This window comes from Trachypithecus francoisi, unplaced genomic scaffold (assembly GCF_009764315.1).
Source record: "Trachypithecus francoisi isolate TF-2019V2 unplaced genomic scaffold, Tfra_2.0 Lachesis_group15, whole genome shotgun sequence".
Taxonomy (NCBI): Eukaryota; Metazoa; Chordata; class Mammalia; order Primates; family Cercopithecidae; genus Trachypithecus; species Trachypithecus francoisi.
The window spans coordinates 18153523-18175707 of NW_022681460.1; the positions used below are offsets into that span (position 1 = coordinate 18153523).

The 22185-nt window shown below is 37.1% G+C and overlaps 1 protein-coding gene and 1 long non-coding RNA gene across 5 annotated transcripts in view; one reads left to right on the forward strand and one right to left on the reverse strand.

The window, feature by feature from the left end:
• The window catches only part of LOC117096993, a 64346-nt gene extending 42800 nt beyond the window's left edge, over positions 1 to 21546 (forward strand). Inside the window, exon 3 of the long non-coding RNA XR_004442749.1 lies at positions 21414 to 21546. This is a non-coding gene — a long non-coding RNA (uncharacterized LOC117096993). The remainder of the gene's footprint in view (positions 1 to 21413) is intronic.
• Positions 1 to 22185, reverse strand: part of CEP85L (centrosomal protein 85 like) — a 247426-nt gene that overhangs the window by 48549 nt on the left and 176692 nt on the right. For all 4 annotated transcript variants that reach the window (XM_033234407.1, XM_033234409.1, XM_033234408.1 and 1 more), the window contains one exon: positions 8080 to 8201. In XM_033234407.1, the coding sequence (XP_033090298.1) occupies positions 8080 to 8201 (122 nt within the window). The remainder of the gene's footprint in view (positions 1 to 8079; positions 8202 to 22185) is intronic.

Below are 22185 nucleotides of genomic sequence, written 5' to 3' on the forward strand. Positions count from 1 at the left end.
GCAGAGGTTGCAGTGAGCCAAGATCACACCATTGCACTCCAGCCTGGGAGACACAGCAAGACTCTGTCTCAAAAAAAAAAAAAAAAAAGAGAAAAGAAAACGAAAACGAAATACCAAGACAGGAGATTTAAACTTGACCATATCAATAATCACAACATGTAAATAAATGGTTTAGATAATCCCAATCAAAAGGCAGACACTGGCAGAATGGATAAAAAGTAGGACCTAACTATATACTATCTACAAGAAAGAAAACCATTCTGAACATAAGGACACAAACAGGTTAAAAGTAAAAGGAGGAAAACCTGTGCTAAAAATAATCAAAAAAGAGTCGGAGTAACTATATTAATATTCGTATAAGCAGATTTTTTTTTTTTTCTATTTTAGAGACAGGGTGTCACGCTGTCACTCAGGCTGGAAGGCAGTGGTGTGATTATAGCTCACTACAGCCTTGAACTCTTGGGCTCAAGCCATCAGCCTTCCAAATAGCTGGGACTATATATAGGCTCCACTGCGCCCAGCTAATTTTTTTTTTTTTTTTTTTTTTTTTTAATTCTGTAGAGGTGAAATCTCCCTATGTTGCCCAGGCTGGTCTCAAACTCCTGGCTTCAAGTGATCTTCCCGCCTCAACTCCTCGGAGTTGGAATTACAGATGTGCGCCAACTTGCCAGGCCAAAACAGATTGTTAGAACAGAGAATATTGCCAGGGACAAAAATTGTAACTTAATAATAATAAAAGGATCAATTCATTAAGACGTCATGACATTTGGGCCTAAGAGCACAGCATCTAAATACATGAAGCAAAAAAAACCTGATAGAACAGAAGAGAAACAGCCACATCCACAATTATAACCGGATATTGTAACACCTGGATCTCAATAATTGACATTAATAGAATAAGTAGACAGAAAATCAAGAGAATATAAAAGACAAAAGCATTATCAACTTTGTCCTAAAAGGAATTTCTAGAATACTCCCCACAAAAGACAAAAGCAGCAGAGTACATATCCTTTTCAAGGATACATGAAACACTTATTAAAACAGATGATCCTCTGAGCCATGAAACAAGCACCAACAAACTTAAAAGAATTCAATTCATATAGAATATATTCTCTGACCACAGTGAAATTAAATCAGAAAACAATTACAGACAGAATTCTAGAAAATCCTGAAATATTTGGAAACAATGTAACATAACTAAATAACCTGAGGGTCAAAGAAGAAAAACTAAGTATTTTGAGGTGAACAAAAATGAAAACCAAACAAATTAAAATTTGTAAAATATTGATAAACAAGCTTAGAAATTTATTTATCTTTTATTTTATTATACTTTAAGTTCTGGGGTACATGTGGAGAACGTGCAGGTTTGTTACATAGGTATATATTTGTCATGGTGGTTTGCTGCACCCATCAACCCATCATCTATATTAGGTATTTCTCCTGATGCTATCCCTCCCCGAGACCCTCACCCCCCGACAGGCCCCAGTGTGTGATGTTCCTCTCCCTATGTCAATGTGTTCTCATTGTTCAACTCCCACTTATGAGTGAGAACATGTGGTGTCTGGTTTTCTGTTCCTGTGTTACTTTGCTGAGAATGATGGTTTCCAGCTTCATCCATGTCCCTGCAAATGACATGAACCCATCCGTTTTTATGGCTGGGCACAGTATTCCATGGTGTACATGTGCCACATTTTCTTTATCCAGTTGTATCATTGATGGGTATTTTGGGTTGGTTCCAAGTCTGTGCTATTGTGAATAGTGCTGCAATAAACACACGTTTGCATGTGTCTTTATAGTAGAATGATTTATTATCCTTTGGGTATATACCAAGTAATGGGATTGCTGGGTCAAATGGTATGTCTGGTTCTAGATCTTGGAAGAATTGCCACACTGTCTTCCACAATGGTTGAACTAACTTACACTCCCACCAACAGTGTAAAAGTGTTTCTATCTCTCCACATCCTCACCAGCATCTGTTGTTTCCTGACTTTTTAATGATCACCATTCTAACTGGTGTGAGATGGTATCTCATTGTGATTTTGATTTGCATTTCCCTAATGACCAGTGATGATGAGCTTTTTTTCACGTGTTTGTTGGCTGCATAAATGTCTTCTTTTGAGAAGTGTCTGTTCATCTCCTTCACCCACTTTTTGATGGGGTTGCTTTTTTTTTCTTGTAAATTTGTTTAAGTTCTTGTAGATTCTTGATATTAGCCCTTTGTCAGATAGATAGATTGGAAAATTTTTCTCCCATTCTATAGGTTGCCTTTTCACTCTGATGATAGTTTCTTTTGCTGTGCAGAAGCTCTTTAGTTTAATTAGATCCCATTTGTCAATTCTGGCTTTTGTTGCCATTGCTTTTGGTGTTTTAGACATGAAGTCTTTGCCCATGCCTATGTCCTGAATGGTACTGCCCAGATTTTCTTCTAGGATTTTAATGGTTTTAGGGTCTTATGTTTACATCTTTAATCCATCTTGAGTTAATTTTTGTTTAAGGTGTAAGGAAGGGGTCCAATTTCAGCTTTCTGCATATGGCTAGCCAGTTTTCCCAACACCTTCATTAAATAGGGAATTCTTTCCCCATTGCTTGTTTTCATTAGGTTTGTCAAAGATCAGATGGTTGTAGGTGTGTGGTGTTATTTCTGAGGCCTCTGTTCTGTTCCATTCGTCTATATATCTGTTTTGGTACAAGTACCATGCTGTTTTGGTTACTGTAGCCTTTTAGTTTAGTTTGAAGTCAAGTAGCGTGATGCCTCCAGTTTTGTTCTTTCTGCTTAGGATTGTCTTAGCTATCTAGGCTCTCTTGTGGTTCCATATGAAATTTAAACTAGTTTTTTCTAATTCTGTGAAGAAAGTCAATGGTAGCTTGATGGGGATACTATTGAATCTATAAATTACTTTGGGAAGCATAACCATTTCACAATATTGATTATCCCTATCCATGAACATGGAATGTTTTTCCATTTATTTGTGTCCTCTCTTATTTCCTTGAGGAGTGGTTTGTAGTTCTCCTTGAAGAGGTCCTTCATATTCCTTTTAAGTTCTATTCCTAGGTATTTTATTCTCTTTGTAGCAATTGTGAATGGGAGTTCACTCATGATTTGGCTCTGTTTGTCTGTTATTGGTGTATAGCAATGCCTGTGATTTTTCCTGCTTTCCTTAGATCTTTCCTGCTCTCTTATGGGCATTTAGTGCTATAAATTTCCTTCTAAACACTGCTTTAAATGTGTCCCAGAGATTCCAGTACATTGTGTCTTTGTTCTCATTGGTTTCAAAGAACATCTTTATTTCTGCCTTAATTTCATTATTTACCCAGCAGTCACTCAGGAGCAGGTTGCTCAGTTTCCATGTAGTCGTGCGGTTTTGAGTGAGTTTCTTAACCCTGAGTTTTAATTTGATTGCACTGTGGTCTGAGAGACTAAATGCCTATACCAGAAAAGAAGAAAGCTCTCAAATTATCTCAGCCTCCACTTTAAGAAGTTAGAGGAAAAAAAAAAAAGGACCAGGTGTGATGGCTCATGCCTGTAATCCCAGCACTTTGGGAGGCCAAGGCAGGCAAATCACGAGGTCAGAAGTTCGAGACCAGCCTGGCCAACATGGTGAAACCACGTCTCTACTAAAAATACAGAAATCGGGGGGAGGGGGAGGCGCGGGGTGGGGTGGCGGGCACCTATAATCCCAGCTACTCAGGAAGCTAAGGCAGGAGAACTGCTTGAACCCGGGAGGCTGAGGTTGCAGTGAGCCAAGATTGCGCCACTGCACACGATCTATCTGGGTGATAGAGCAAGACTATCACAATAGCAAGACTATTTGTGTGTGTGTGTGTGTGTGTGCGTGTGTGTCACGCAGTGGAGTTGGGGGGCGGGGCGGGACTCCGTCTCAAAAAAAGAAGTTAGAAAAAGAAGAACAAATGAAACCCAAATTAGAGTTTCCAAAGTATTTAAATAGTCCTATGTATATTACAGAAATTGGGTTTTTAGTTGACCTTTCGATAAAGAAAGGTCAGGAGGGTCAGGAGTCTTCAATGAAGAATTCTGCTGAAAGTTTAGGAAATAAAAAATACTATTTGTACACAATGTATCCCAAAAAGCAGTGAATACTTCCCAACTCTATGAGGCCAGTGTGACGAATAACTGAATCAGATAAATACACTACAAGAAAAGAAAAACACAGACCAATATATATAAATATATATTGTAAATATAAATGTAAAATTTCTTAACACATGGAATCCAAAGATATATAAAAAGGAAAATTCATCATAACCAAGGGGGTGTATCCCAGAAACACCATGGTAGGTTTTACATCTGAAATTCATCAACTACCTAGAATAGGAGGAATTTCCGCAATCTAAAACAGGCAACTACGAAACACAGCTAACATCACACTTAATGGTGAAAGGCTGAAGACTTTTGCCTAAAACAAATTAGGGACAAGACAAGGAAAAGGATGTTTACTCTCACTGCTTCTATTCATCACTGTATTGGAGGCTCTATTTACTTCAATAGAAGGCAAGAAAAAGAAAAAACTCTATATTGAAAAAGAAAAAGTAAATCCACCTTTAATCACAGACATCATGATTGTTTATGTAGACAATCCTACTGAATCTATAAAAAAAAAACTATAACTACTTGAACTAATTAGTGAGATGAGACTGCAGGATACAAAGCCAATTTTATTTCTATATATTTAAACATTTATGAAAATATATATTCTTTAATTGACATAATTGTCATATTTGTGGGGTATAATGTGGTATTTAGATACATGTGTACAATGTACAGTGATCATATTAGGGCAATTAGCATATCCATCACCTCAAACCTTTATCATTTCTTTGTACTCTCTTCTAGCTATTTGAAAAAAATATAATTATTGTTTATTATAGTTATCCTACAGTGCAACAGAACACTACAACTTCTATCTAGCTGCAACTGTATTCATTAACCAACCTCTCTGTATTCACTACTTCCCCCAGCCTTCCCAGCCTCCAGTAACCACTATTCCAGTCTCTACTTCTACGAGATAAACTTTCAAAAAACTTCATTTTTGTTTAAGTGGTGAAACTCCTTCACCCAGGCAGTTAAGGAGATTAAGTGCAAAAGGTCAAGCACTACTCAATCACCTAAATGGTTATAGTAGCAAATGTTTTTCTGAATTGTTCCTGAAATTTATCCATATGCCTTTTCTCATGAGATGGGGAGCATTTAGGAATAGTTTCTATAGCAGTTATTTTTCCCCCTTTCTCTGTTTTACCCTAATAATCCAGTCTTCTCCTATGAAAGTTATATGCAGTGTGAAAAAAAACACATTTTTCTCATGTAATTTTGGGTAATATATTTTCAGAAGTAATATACAACATATTATTTTCAATTAAGTGATTTGAAAGGTATCACTTTCAAATGTACAACATGTAATTTTTAGTTAAGTGATTTGAAAGGTATCACCACACCATATCTCAAAGTAAAAAGTTCGGCAGATTTACTCTCAATTCCATCCAACTGGACACCAAATCCTATGAAGTCTGTCTCTGAAATAGCCTCTACATGTGCCATCATTTTAAAGGCCATTATTCTAGTCTGCTTCTTCAAAAACAGAAATGTTATTATTTGATTCCAATTTAGGTACTATATATGTTATAGAAATTTGTATATACAAACATTTTTACTTTTAAATGATAGTTATGCTGCTTTAGAAACAAAAGCTGCTTAACTTCTCTTCTGTTTTATACAATATCAAATGCACTGATTATCAAAAACCTTATAATAAACTCATAAAGAAACCAAAGATTATTTAAGATACTGGGTAGATTACTCACTAAAATGCCTCAATTATTACCCTCCCTAATTACTAATGCCTCCTGTCAACGTGATTTTGCTGTTTCCACTGTCCGGAAGTGAAGTCTACTACAGGCCTAGTGACTAACAGAATATAATGGATGTGATGTTGGGCCAGTTCTGAGTCTAAGCTTCAAGAGAGTTCATATGCTTCATTCTTTCTTAGAATCCCACCCAGCCACCACTTGAACAAACCCAGGCTAGCCTTCTGGAGGATGACAGAACATGCAGAGTAAGACAAGCCATCCTGCCATGGCCCATCCTAGGCCGCCCATCCCCTACCTGCTACCATAGATGCATAAATAAGCCTAGATGAAGAATTAGCCAAATGAGCAACTTGAGTTATTTTGAATTATTCTTTAGTCTGCTTCTACAATATATACAATTAAGAAATATGTTTTATTAGATTGTCAATAATTTTCTGCATTTTCTATTAACTTATATCCAATGGAATGGTATTCAAAAAATAATAATAATGCCAACTGATTCCCATTGTTTGAGGGAGGGCAAATCCATATAAGTAAATGAATTTCAGTCTATTTTTTAAAAGTACTAATTTCAGGTCGGGCATGGTGGCTCATGCCTGTAATCCCAGCACTTGGGGCGGCCGAGGCGGGCGGATCACCTGAGGTCGGGAGTTCGAGACCAGCCTGACCAACATAGAGAAACCCCATCTCTACTAAAAATACAAAATTAGCTGGGTGTGATGGCTGCAATCCCAGCTACTTGGGAGGCTGAGGCAGGAGAATCTCTTGAACCCAGAAGGTGGAGGTTGTGGTGAGGCAAAATTGTGCCATTGCACTCCAGCCTGAGCAACAAGAGCGAATATTAATTTTCAAGTATGTGAAACTGTAACTATATTAAATTATAGGTATTAAAAATACATATCCACTGGGCCTGTACTTATTCGTATATAATATTCACTTGTACTAGAAACAACTAATATTTTAAAGTAGATTTTTCTTAAAATCAATTAAAACTATCTTCCACAATCCTTCATTTGTCAAGTATGGAAGTATCAAGTTTTAAGGCATATACTATGCCAGGCTCTCTTCAAAATGTTGGGAATAGACTGGGCATGGTGACTCATGTTTGTAATCCTAGCACTTTGAGAGACCGAGGCAGGCAGATCACTTGAGGTCAGGAGTTCAAGACAAGGCTGGCCAACATGGCAAATCCCTGTCCTTACTAAAAAAATAGAAAAATTAGCCAGGTATGGTGGTGCACAGCTGTAATCCCAGCTACTCGGGAGGCTGAGGCACAAGAATCGCTTGAGCCTGTGAGGTGAAGGTTACAGTGAGCTGAGATGGCACCACTGAACTCCAGCGTGGGTGACAGACTGAGACTCTTAAAAAAAAAAAAAAAATGGGGAATATAGTGGAGAACAAGAAAGTGCAGATGTCTGTGGTCTACTTTATATTCCACTAGATCTTCGTTAACACTGCTAAATTTCTAAGTAAAATCTTGTGAAATTTCAACTATTAAATGCATTTAAAGGTTGAATTACAATTTTAAGGCTGAAACACCTACTGCATTATCCTATGCAAGCACATGAAAGTAAGTAATTATGAGCACTGATTAAGAAAAAAAGTCTCCTGGAATTACTTCCCAATTATTATGATATACAACACATTTAATTATCCCAAAAGCATACATAAATGATGTAGAATATATGTTAAAGAAAATATAACGATGTAACATGAGGGTTTACTGCTCACAATACTCAGGAGATTGTCTATAAATAATTGTTTTTCAGAGCTTAGGTGCTCAAACTCTTAAACATTTTAGAACATCCCCCAAAACTGCCATAATTCTTAACTGTAAGTCATTTCATTTTAAACATTCATCATTTTTGTAGTTTCTGTGGCTTCAGACCTAGCATACATTAAAGGAAATGACTGCTTTAAACTAGCTTTCTAACTGGATAGTTCTCAAGGGTAAAACATGAAGACATTATCTTGTAGCTCTAATAGCTCACGTACAGAAAAGACAGAAAGGAGATTCCAAATAATGAAATAATTCACTAAAGTGAATGGGAGGGATGACAGAAATCAGACAGATAAACAAACCATCAGCTCTGATAGCAGTTCTTTAAAGGACTGGGACTGAGGAGGGGCAGAAATGTGGCATCAGTGAATCTGTAAGGTTCTAGATCTTAAATTCTATGTAGTGGACACAAAGCTAATTGTTTCATTAATCTAAATTTCTGTAGGCCTAAATTTAATAATTTAAAATAGACTCACCGATCGATTACAATTTCTTTCTGCCTTAGAAGTCCTTCTTTTATTTTCAACATTGATTCCCACTTACTGAAATCCTGATAGCCAGAAGGTGAATAACTTTGACGAGATGATCCAGTCAAAACCTGCACAAACATGTTTACACAATTAGTATACTAAAAGTATTTAAAGAAAATATTTATATACCATCTAATATGTTCCCAAAGATTTACATTAAAAAAGAGAATTTCCTCTTTGATTTTTTAATACTCTCAGAATTCACACTATGAACACAACATAACTTGAACAATTTCAAGGAAGTTCTAAAGGAAATGTACAAGTCTAATGAAGAATTAATGACAACAGAACGTTTATCCTGGCCAATTATAAAACTATGTAAGATCTTGGCCAGGCGCCGGGGCTCACGTCTGTAATCCCAACACTTTGGGAGGCCGAGGTGGGTGGATCACGAGGTCAGGAGATGGAGACCATCCTGGCTAACACGGTGAAACCCCTTCTCTACTAAAAATACAAAAGTTAGCCGGGCATGGTGGTGGGCACCTGTAGTCCCAGCTACTCGGGAGGCCGAGGCAGGAGAATGGCGTGAACCCAGGAGACAGACCTTGCAGTGAGCCGAGATTGCACCACTGCACTCCAGCCTGGGCGACACAGCAAGACTCTGTCTAAACAAACAAACAAAAAAACAAAACAAAACCGTATAAGATCTTATTCCCATTACCTTGTGGAAGTGGAAGTGGAAGTTTTCTGGAAAGGAGATTAATCATTAAAGGAATTATACAATGAAGGAATGTGCCATGGCTTAACTAGACAAACATTAGCAGGAGACTTTCCACAAGAAAATAAAAGCAGTATCTGTAGTATTCAGATTTCAAGTTGACATGCATCACATAATCATTTATTTACATTAAAATTTCAAAACCACAAATATTTTCACAAAGTAGAGACAACCAAATGCCTAGGCAGATAAAAAGGGGTCCCTGGACAATCTCTGACCCACCCCACAGGTGTCCACATCAGATGCTTCTGTGCAGATGAGGAAACCTGCCCAGGTCTTGTGTGGGCATGCCCATAGTGGACTGGAGCCCAATATGCGCACTAGGGGAAATGGGTGGAGCCACGGGGAATTCCTGCCTTATGCAGGGGAGGAGCCTGCTCTCTTCAGCTCAGGGGAGGAGCCTGCTCTCTTCAGCTCACCTAGTGACCTGGAAATCAATCTGTGAGGTGGAGGGCCTGTTAGCAGGACTCTGTCTTGCTTTGATGATTGTTTGTTTGCTTGTTTGTTTTTTCCTTTTCATCAATAAATTCCTCTCCAATCACCCTGCAAAGTGTCTGCATGCCTAATCCTCCCTGGTCGTGTGATAAGAACCTAATTTTTTTCTACAACAGTAGTAAGTATATCCATATAAAATGGAAAATATAGAAAATATAACCATCTATTAAGTAGATAATTTGGATGAAATATATCACTTAGAAAAAATTGCTTAGAATGTAAGAAAGGTTTCAGATATTTAAATAAATCAACGGTAAAAACTAACACGGCAGATATCCTTATATTTCTTCCATTGAAAAAGCAGCATTTAAAAAATATTGGTGTTATAAGTTCTACTGTATTCCTTAAAAAGATAAGTTCAAGTCCTAACCCCTTGTAACTTCAGAAAGTGATCTTATTTGGAAATAGGGTCTTTGCAGATGAGTCAAGCTAAGATGAGCTCCTTAAGATGAGGCCTAATTCAGTGTTTGGTGTCCCTAAAGAAAGGGGAAATTTTGGACCTATGTACACAAGGAAGACTATGTGAAGAGACACAGAGACAATGCCATGTGAATATGAAAGTAGAGACTGGAATGACACATCTACAAGACAAGGAAAGCCAAAGACCAAAAACTAGGAGAGGGGCATGGGACAGATTCTGCTTCACAGTCATCCAAAGGAACCAACTGCCAACACCTTGATTTCTAACTTCCAACTTCCAGAACTATGAGACAATTTCTTGTGTAAGCTAGCTCATTTGTGATACTTTGTTATGTCATCTCTAGGAACCTAGTATAACTGGTAAATCATATAGGAACACAAGTTCTTTGGCAAGCCAAAAGATGTTGTATAAACACCACAAAGCAACTTCAAGAGAATTCAAAAGTGTGGTGATATTTTTATCCTTTACTTTCCAAAAATGCTATTAATAAGACCTTCAAAATAAACCACTAATTGCATGACATCAATCAGTCACAGATTAACTCTTTGAGATGACTGTCAAGTAATATTGGGATGGGATGTTTCATGTAGGAGACAGAATAGGATGAACAGACCAAGGATAGAGATCAGTTGGTAAGAAGGTACATACTTTGTCAGATGGGAAGATATTTCAAATGTGACACATAGTGTTATAGCGCAGGTTAGACATCTGCCTCTAAATTTCATTCTTTCCCTTGCCTAATATACAATAAGGGCTGATATTCAGCCAGTATGCATCAGTACAGATAATGTTAGTTGTCAGAATACTGAAGTAGTTTCACTGTGGTTGGTAATTAACTGCTGTTTACACCACTGTGCGGACTGTCTCTTTCACTGCCCAGGCCACTCTCCAGAACGCCCCATGATCCAACAAATAAAACAGTTGCTCCCCAGCACAACAAGGGACCTTCAGGACCCCGCTCCATCCATAAATAGGCATCCTTTCTGATTAGCTAGTTAGTGTACAAGTCAGTCCCGCAAAATCTTCCCAATTAAATAAACACTACCTACAACCTTATTTACAGTTAGTTGGCAGAGCTAAGATTCAAACCCAGGCAGCCCAACAAAGGAGCACCTGATCTTAAGCACCACATTGTTCCACTGCTTCTACTACTGAGACAGGTTTGCAGCAGAACTGGCTTCACAAATCACAAAGACCCGGCTTATAAAATAGGAAGGGGTAAAAAAGCTGGCCTAAACCTGCCAAAACCAAGATGGTCATCTTTACTTCTCATTATATGCTAATCATAATACATTAGAATACTAAAGTAAACTCCCACCAATACCATAACATAGTTTACAAAGGCCATGGCAAAATCCTTAAGTCACCCTATATGGTCTGAAAGGTGAAGGAGAATGCTGGGCATTCCTTGCCACTTTCCTGGAAAATTCATGAATAATCCACCTCTTGTTTAGCATATGATCAAGAAACAGTCATAAAGATAGCCAACCAGCAACCCGTGGGGCTGCTCTGCTTATGGCACAGCCACTCTTTCTTTCTTTCTTTTTTTTTTTGAAACGGAGTCTCACTCTTATTGCCCAGGCTGGAGTGCAATGGTGCGATCTCCCCTCACAGCAACCTCTGCCTCCCGGGTTCAAGCAATTCTCCTGCCTCAGTCTCCTGAGTAGCTGGGATTACAGGCATGCAGCACCATGCCCAGCTAATTTTGTATTTTTAGTAGAGATAGGGGTTTCTCCATGTTGGTCAGGCTGGTCTTAAACTCCCGACCTCGGGTGATCTGCCGATTCGGCCTCCAAAGTGCTGGGATTACAGGCACAAGCCACCGCGCCGGGGTCTACTTTCTTAATAAACTTGCTTTACCTGTACTGTCGGCTCGCTGTTGAATTCCTTCTTGCACAAAGCCAAGAACCCATGTGGCCTCCCAGGCTGAACCCGTTTTGGGGTTTTCCCTGTGGCACTATGGCCTAATTAGGTATTCCAAATGTCATCAGAAGGACTAGAAAACTGTTTTGAAAGTAATTGTTCTTAGACTGTGAGAAAAAATTTAACACTATAAACAATATTATTAACAGAAACTCTCTACTTAATGAAACTCCGATTACCTACTGATTATCAATTTAATGGGTAAGTCATTTGATAAAATCTCTTTTGTCAAACTGTGGCTCAAACAGGAAATTTAATAAAGCTAGTAAAAGCTAAACAAAAGAGCATTATCACTAATTCCAAAACTCAAAGTAGGATTTGGAAATGCTTAAAATGATGTGGTGAATTATTAAATGTGCTATAATTTATAATACTAATATTTCATTTACTTGGAGACTAAAAATAAATATTTTTTTTATTTACCTACTGGGTTATACATTATTTAAATCCTAGTAACAGCTGGCATGTACATTAGGTATTGGTTTATGTATATTATATTATTTTGTATATTATTAATATGCCTAACAAAAATCTTCTAAGCTAGATTAAGGACTTACGGTCTCCTCTTTCAAAGATCTAAAATAGGTAGATTCTCTATTTCCAATGACCACACATCAGCAGTGATCTACACCATATTATGTGAAGCTATGTTTCACCTTATACATCTTGTGTCTATTTCAGTAAGACAAGTACTTAGGCAACAGATGATGATCTTCTCAAGAAGACATTAAAGCTACTTTACTCTTCACAAGTCATCTGCTAAAAAATTTTTCCCGTGGCTGACAATTACCTTAAGAAGGTGGCTTTTCTTGCTTTTCTTTTCTTTCTTTTTTTTTTTTTTTTTTAACATTTCTTGGCATCAAGAAAAAAGATTAAACAGAAGGAACAACTCTGCATAAAGAGAAGTGGCAACTGATGACACTATTTGTGTTTATAGCACTTTGAACCACTGGCAGGATGGACTGCTAAAGTACTTGCCAAATACTTCCATAAATATACACAAAACAAAATATGAGAATGTATTGGCCGGGCGCGGTGGCTCAAGCCTGTAATCCCAGTACTTTGGGAGGCCGAGACGGGCGGATCACGAGGTCAGGAGATCGAGACCATCCTGGCTAATACGCTGAAACCCCGTCTCTACTAAAAATACAAAAACTAGCCGGGCGAGGTGGCTGGCGCCTGTAGTCCCAGCTACTCGGGAGGCTGAGGCAGGAGAATGGCGTAAACCCAGGAGGCAGAGCTTGCAGTGAGCTGAGATCTGGCCACTGCACTCCAGTCTGGGCGACAGAGCGAGACTCCGTCTCAAAAAAAAAAAAAAAAAAAAAAAGGGAATGTATTATTCTGTGTTGTAACTCCCTTGATCTAAACCCTTTAGAAATAAACAAAAATTGAGCTCTGAAACTGGGAAAACAGGAATAAAGAAAAAGGATTCCTTTCCCTGTAATTAAGAAGATGCAATATATTTAAAAATTACCAAACCAGCAGCAGTCTAGCTTATGATAGTCTTCCTTACTAAACTTACACCCTGATTCATAAAATAGTTAAAAGAGAGAACAAAACCTGACATCCTACCAAATGCTGTAGGTTGACTTAAAAGTAATTTTTTAAAGCCATGTGTATCTACCTGCCTCTAAACACGACAGTTACGGACACATTTTACCTTCTGAGGAGAATGGCTTTTATAATGAAGCCAGCATCTATACTATATTAAATGAAATTACAGAATGGAATTTGAAGTACCTAGTAAAATTCAAGAATAAAAAAATCATATTGTGAAGTCTCAAACAGCAAGGCAACTATACCTTTATGATTCTGCATTCTCTATAAACAACTGATACACTACTAAAGGCATACAGAAAAGGAACAATTAATGAAAATGTATTTTCATTATAATTGATAGTTTAGGCAATAGTTTTGAGAGAGCTAAAAGAAAATCTGATAGAAATAACACAGAATCATTTTGCACTACATGTGGAAATGAATCAGGTATCTGCCCTGGAACCATATGTCTTTTAAAAGACCTAAACAAAGGTGGAATAGTGGTAAGAGAATTAGATATGTTCAAATCGGTTCTTCCTCACATTTCCACATTACAATCCTACAGAGAAGTTATTCAAAAACTGTCAATTTAATGTGTCTGCAAATGTTAAAGGTTTTCTGCCTTTATAAGACAAAATTATCTTCTCTTAATTACACATTTGATGAGTGTTTTTATATGTATCACATACGCTAACAACTTAAAAAATCCAGGCGCAATGGCTCATGCCTGTAACCCCAGCACTTTGGGAGGCTGAGGTGGGTGGATCACAAGGTCAGGAGATCGAGACCATCCTGGCTAACACTGTGAAACCTCATCTGTACTAAAAATACAAAAAAAATTAGCTGGGCATTGTGGCAGGCATCTGTAGTCCCAGCCACTCAGGAGGCTGAGGCAGGAGAATGGCGTGAACCCGGGAGGCAGAGCTTGCAGTGAGCCAAGATCGCACCACTGCACTCCAGCCTGGGCGACAGAGTGAGTCTCTTGTCTCAAAAAAAAAAAAAAAAAAAAAAAATTCTTACTAATATCAATCATCTATTAAGTTTCAAGTATTATGCCCAAAAGCAGTGAGGGGAAAAAGCCCTTACCCTCTGACTGTGATGCCATGGCAACTTTGAGTATACATAAACATCTACTTTTAAAGTTCTAGATAGCACTGTCTTAGCTTTGGCACATTAATATATGATTGTGGAAAGGAGGAAAGTCAAACGCAATTGCCTTAAAACCTTCACATTAAAAGTTATTGAAAATGAAGCCCAATATAAATGTTAATGTTTTCTTTTGTTTTATTATAGATCAGGAGCTACTGTGGCTTGCAAACTATGTTCTTGCACAATACTGGTTAACATGAAAAAGTAGATGCAGAGTGACAGTATCACTCCTGGATATAATAAAATCCAGGCCAAAAAAATCCTTAAATAAAAATAAAGTTTCATAAAACTTAATAAGGTAAGAGATAAAATTTACCACAAAGATAAAATAATCACAAATGTTTACACATTTAATAGTATATTTGAGAAAAAAACTATTAAGAATAAATGGAGACATAAATAAACCCACAGTCATATTGCCAACTTTAGTATACCTCTAAGAGACCATGTAGAGCGGGCATCCAGTTCACTGTCTGTTTTTTCACAGCCTGCAAACTTAAACCTAAATTAATATTTTCAAATGGTTGAAAAAAATCAAAAGAAAAATATTTTGTGATACATATAAAAACCCTCAACAAACTAGGCATTGAAGGAACATACTTAAAAATAATAAGAGCCATCTATGAAAAAAAAAAACACAGTCAAGACCATACTGAATGGGCAAAAGTTGGAAGCATTCCCCTTGAAATCCAGAGCAAGACAAGGATGCTTCTCACACTACTTCTATTCAACATATTACTGGAAGTCATAGCCAAAGCAATCAGGCAAGAGAAAGAACTATAAGGCATACAAATAGGAAGAGAGAAGTCAAACTATTTCTATTTGCAGACTATATGATTCTATACCTAGAGAACTCCATAGTTTCTCCAAAAGTTCTTTGATCTGATAAACTTCAGCAAACTCTCAGGATACAAAATCAGTGAACAAAAATCAGTAGCATTTGTATATGCCAACAACATCCAATTCAAGAACACAATCCCATTGACAATAGCCACAAAAAAAGAATAAAGTACCTAAGCATACAACTAACTAGGGAGGTGAAAGATCTCTACAACAAGAATTACAAAACACTGCTGAAAGAAATGAGATGATTCCCCCCCCCCAAAAAAAAACATGGGAAAACACCCCATGCTCATGGATAAGAAAAATCAATATTGTTAAAGTGTCCATACTGCCAAAAGCAATTTACAGTTTCAATGTTATTCCTATCAAACTACCAATGACATTCCTTACAGAATTAGAAAAAACTTTTAAAATTCATATGGATCCAAAAAACAGCCTGAATAGCCTAGGCAACTCTAAGCAAAAAGAACAAAGTTGGAGGTATCACGTTACCCAACTTCAGACTATGCAACAAAGCTACAGTAACCAAAGCAGCATGGTACTGGTACAGAAACACACAGACCAATGAAACAAAATAGCTCAGAAATAATACCATTCACCTACAACCATCTGATTTTCATCAAGGTCAACAAAAACAAGTAAAAGAAGTAAAAGGAAAACAAGTAAAAGGAAAGAACTCCCTGTTCAATAAACAATGCTGGAATAACTGGCTAGCCATACACAGAAGGCTGAAATTGCACCCCTTCCTTATACCATACACAAAAAATCAACTCAAGATGAATTAAATACTTAAATATGAAACCTAAAACTGTAAAAACCCTGGAGAATAACCTAGGAAATATCATTGTGGACATAGGCCTTGGCAAAGATTTCATGAAGCAATCGCAACAAAACCAAGTTGACAAATGGGACCTAATTAAACAAAAGAGCTTCTGCACAGCAAAAGAAACTATCAACAGAATAAACAAACACCCTACAGAATGGCAGAAGATATTTGCAAACTATGCATCCAGTAAAGGTCTAATATCCACGATCTATAAGGAACTTAAACAAATTCACAAGCAAAAAACAACCCCATTAAAAAGAAGGAAAGGCCAGGCTCGGTGGCTCAAGCCTGTAATCCCAGCACTTTGGGAGGCCGAGACGGGTGGATCACGAAGTCAGGAGATTGAGACCATCCTGGCTAACACCGTGAAACCCCGTCTCTACTAAAAAATACAAAAAACTAGCCGGGCGAGGTGGCGGGCACCTGTAGTCCCAGCTACTCGGGAGGCTGAGGCAGGAGAATGGCGTAAACCCTGGAGGTGGAGCTTGCAGTGAGCTGAGATCCGGCCACTGCACTCCAGCCTGGGCGATAGAGCGAGACTCCGTCTCAAAAAAAAAAAAAAAAAAGAAGGAAAAAGACATGAACAGACACATCTCAAAAGACGACATACACCTGGCCGACAAGCATACGAAAAAACACTCAACATCACTAATCATTAGAGAAATGCAAATCAAAACCATGAGATACGATCTCACACCAGTCAGAATGGTTGTTACTAAAAAGAAAAAAAAATCAGATGTTGGCAAGGTTGCAGAGAAAAGGGAACACTTAAACACTGTTGGCAGGATAAATTAGTTCAGTTACTGTGAAAAGCAGTTTGATTATTTCCCAAAAACTCAAAGCAGAATTACCATTTGACCTGGCAATCCCATTACTGGGTATATACCCAAAAGAATATTAATCATTCTACCAGAGACACATGCACACACATGTTCATCGCAGCACTATTCACAATAGCAAAGACATGGAATCAACCTAAATGCCCATCAACACCAGACTGGATAAAGAAAATGTGGTACATATATACTATGGAATACTACACAGCCATAAAAGAATAATATCATGTCCTTTGAAGCAACATGGATGGAGTTGGAGGCCATTATCCTAAGAGAACTAACATAGGAACAGAAAACAAAATACCATGTTTTCACTTATAAGTGGGAGCTAAACACTGAATACACGTGGATACAAAGAAAGTAACAACAGGTACCAGGGCCTACTTGAGCGGGGCAGGTGGAAGGATGGTGAGGGTAAAAAAAACTACCTATTAGGTGCTATGTTTGCTACCTGGATGACAAATTATTTGTACACTAAACCCCAGTAACATGCAATTTAACCATGTAACAAACCTGGATATGTACTCCTGAACCCGAAAATAAACGTTAGAATAAAAAAGTTTGAGGGCAAAAAGTAAATAAAACTGTAATGTGTTTTATACCATGACAATAAATCTAAAGATTTAGATGAAATGGATCACTTTCTAAGAAAATATCAATTATCAAAATTAACTCTTGAGATACAGTATCTGAATCATCATAGGAAGGACTGGGGAAAAAATAAGTCTACTCCTAAAATGAAGTACTGATTTTTTGGGTAGTTTCTACCTAAATCTAAAGAAAATATAAAACAGTAGAAGATAAAAAATTTTGAGAAAGGAAATAAGGCTGGGCTTGAAAAATAATGAAGCATGTTATAAATTGACAGTATTTAAAACAATAATAAATTTTAAAACAAATACAGAATTCAAATTAATACAATACTATCATTTTGGGAGATCACTGAGATTAAACAACACACTTCTAAATAATATACAGGTTTAACTGACTGAAAATGAATATACCAAAATTTGTAGGAAGCAAGTAAAGCAGTACTGAGAGGGAAATTTACAGCACTAAGTAGTTATATTAAAAAAGGGAAAAAGCTCTCAATCTAAGCTTCCATCTTTAGAAACTAGAAAATAAGCCCAAAGCAAGCAGATGGAAGACAAGAAGGCTGAGAACAGAAATCAATAGAGTTTAAAACAGAAAAATCTATGTGGAAAGATAAGCTAGTTGATTGAGACAATTAATAAAATTTATAAACCACTACCTAGACTGAGAAAGAAAAAAAGAAGAGGCAAGTTATTAGGGAGTGAAATAGAGATCACTACAGACCATCAGATATTAAAAAGATAAGGTAATTACTAGGAACAACTCTTACACACACAAATTCAATAACTTGAATTAGACCAACTTCTTAAAAAACACAAACTTACCTAAACTCATCCAATATGAAATAATTTGAATGTCCTATAAACTATTAGAGTAACTGAATTCATAATTTAAAAAAAAAAAGCTCCCAAAAAAGAAATCTCTAGGTCCAAATTGTTACACTGTAGGATTCTACCAAATGTTTAAAGAATTAACACCAATCCTTCGCAAGCTCGGGGGGGAGAAAAATGAATTATTTCCCAACTCATTTTATTGAGGTCAACACTGCTCTGATCACAAAACCAGACAAGACAGTAGGAAAAAAAGAAAATGACAAATCAACATCCATCATGAACACAGATACAAAAAACTTTAACAAAATCAAACCAAATCCAATCCAGACACAGAGATATAGATAGATGTTACGTTTGGCATAAGGTTTTCCCAGGAATGCAAGTTCACTTTAGCATTTAAAAATCAGTGCAAGCTGGGCGCAGTGGTTCACTCACACCTGTAATCCCAGCACTTTGGGAGGCTGAGGCAGGTGGATCTCTTGAGGCCAGGAGCTCAAGACCAACCTGGCCAACATGGTGAAACCCTGTCTCTACTAAAAATTCAAAAATTAGCCAGGCATGGTGGCTCATGCCTGTAATCGCAGCTACTTGGGAGGCTGAGGCAGGAGAATTGCTTGAACCCAGGAGGTGGAGGTTACAGTGAGCTGAGATCTGAGATCGTGCCATTGCACTCCAGCCTGGACAACAGAGTCAGACTCCATCTCAAAAAAAAAGAAAAAAAAAATCAATGCAACATACCACATTAATAGAGCAATTAAAAACCTACTAGAACCAATAAGTGACTTTAACAAGATTATACAATTCAGGGTCAATTTTTTTAAAAAACCAATTGTATTTCTGTATATTAACAACAAAAGCGCAATTAAAAATATAATAACATTTACATCAAAAACATTAAAAGCTTAGAAATAAAAATGTAATAAATTATGTGTAAGATCTGTACCCTGAAAACTATAAAATATCACTAAAAAATTGTCCAGGCATGGTGGCTCAAGCCTGTAATCCCAGCACTTTGGGAGGCTGAGGTGGGCGGATCACCTGAGGTCTGGAGTTCGAGACCAGCCTGGCAAACACAGCGAAACCCTGTCTCTACCAAAAATACAGAAATTAGCTGGGTGTGGTGGCACATGCTTGTAATCCCAGCTACTCAGGAGGCTGAGGCAGGAGAATCACTTGAACCCAGGTGGCAGAGGTTGTATTATTGACATAAAGATAGACAGACCAATGAAACAGAATAAAGATTCACAAATCTAATGATGCATATAGTAAACTAATTTTCAACAAAGGGGAAAGGTAATTAAATGGGAAATTGAATTTAGTATTTATAAATGCCAAATAAAGGCCGGGTGCAGTAAGTCACGCCTGTAATCCCGGCATTTTGAGAGGCCTAGGCAAGTGGATCACTTGAGGTCAGGAGTTTGAGACCAGCCTGGCCAACATGGTGAAACCCTACCTCTACTAAAAGTATAAAAATTAGCCAGGTGTGGTGGTGCGCACCTGTAATCCCAGCTACTTGGGAGGCTGAGGCACAAGAATGGCTTGAACCTGGGAGGCAGGAAGTTGCAGTGAGCAACTGCAGTTACAGTTGAGCCACTGCATTCCAGCCTGCACGACAGTAACCTCTTTTCTCTAAATAAATAAATAAATAAATAAGTATAAATAAATACTCAAATAAAAATAAAAACATGTCCACATAGAACCATAGTCAAATGTTTACTCATAATCATCCAAAACAAAAAACAACCCATGTGTCCATAGGATAAATAGATAAAAACTGTGCTACATCCATAAAACGCAGTGCTATTCAGCACACATACAAATTTATAACATGCAACAACACGGATGAATCTCAACAGCAGCATGAAAAGTGAAAGAAGCCACACTCAAAGGCTATAAACTATCTGATTCTACAAATAGGACTTCTGCAAAAGGCAAAACAATAGGAATCAGATCAGTGGTTGCCAAGTGGGGTGAGGACTCAACTACAAAGGGGCAAAAAGCAGCTTTCTGGAGTGATGGAAATGTCATACACTTCTCTTGTAGTAAAATGATCCCCATAGAATCGCAGTTTCGCTTTCTCTGGTTTCAGTTACTCACAGTCAACTGCTGCTTGGAAATATGAATAATGGAAAATTCTAGAAATAAAGAATTCACAAGTTATAAATTGTACTCCATTCTAAGTAGTGTGATTAAATCCCACAGCATCTCACCCAGGAGGTGAATCATCCATTTCACCAGCTCATCCACACTGTATATGCTATCCACCCATTGGCAGGTAGTGCCATCTTGGTTATCAGACCAACTCTCAGTATTGCAGTATTTGTGTTCCAGTAATCCTTATTTTACTTAATAATGGCCCCAAAGTGCAAGAGTAGTGATGCTCTCATATTGTTATAATTATTCTATTTTATTATTAGCTATTGTTAATTTCTTACTACGCCTAAATTAAATCTTATAGGTATAAGAAAGGACTACTGTATACATTCTTCAAAACTCAAATTATAGCATTTTATGTAAACGTAATCTTTAAAAATCTTAAAAGCTGCATGTAAATTATATTTCAATTATCATATTAAAATTTGATTTTTCTAAAATTGCAGGTAAATGTTTACATATATCCCACTCAACAACACTAGAAGCAAAAAGAACTCGTCATAATAAAATTGAAACAACCCAAATGTCTGTTAACAAAGGAATAGATCATTAATGGTGGTAGAAGTATACACTAGAATACTATACAGCAACAAAACATAACTACTGTCATACTAAACAACATAGATAAAATTCAGAGACATTATGCTAAACACAAGAATGCTAGCACAGGCCATAATAATCAATGATGGTAAGTCAGAACACTAGAAATGGGTAGGATATAAGGTGTCACCATATAGACTCTGAAGAGTCACAAGCTAAACCTATTGGGCATTAGAAATTTTGTATCTTGACCTGAGCAGTGGTTATAAGGAGGGATGTATGTGGGTGTGTATTGGAATGGAGCTATTATTAAAGATTAATATTGCTATGTACTTCACTGTATGTTAGACATCAACAACAAAAAATAATCACAGGAAATACTTATACTTTATTTCACTCTCTACCTTAGAAGAAGTACTGAATGGAAATAAAGGCCTCATCTGTGAGAAAAGAATCCTTAAGTCCCCAAGATGTACTACAGATGACAGAATGCACTGTCGTGGCTGTAAGTTCCTATCTCGTCATCACTTTGGTGCAATTCCACATCTGCAACCAGCCATGAGATAAGAGAAAAGGCCAGATGACGTATATACCCTACACCAAGAATGCAAGAATGAAGAATGAAGTTGATAACAACCCACAGCTGGCTTTTAGGAGCTGTCAGAACTCTAGGAGAACAAAGAAGCCTTCTATTACGGCAGAAGACAATTCTGCTTCCTAATATAGAAAAGAGGAAACGATTTCATATTCAAACAACTTCTCCCCTATATCCCATTAGTAACACATTTTTTCTCAGGTAGTTAGAAAACAAGAATTTTTATTCAATAAAGTTATAACTGGCTTTGAGAAGCATACCACTGCATGGCAGTTACATATTACTAGTAAAATACACATCTTGACCATATCCCAGAAAAGCAAGGTACTTGTTTTGATAGAAAAACATGTATCAAAATTCACCTATTGATATATCAGAAAATTACTGTTGTTATGCTGTTCTATTTAGAATTTCAAAGTAATCTATCATGTTTCTACATCACTGTAGCCAATATAAGTAATCAAGAACATGTTAATCTAAACATAATTTACAACTTATTAATATTAATAAAACTTTGACATGAACATGCAATGTAAAAGGTAGTTATAAAACTTGTAACTATGTGAGTTAATTTGAAGAAACAGAA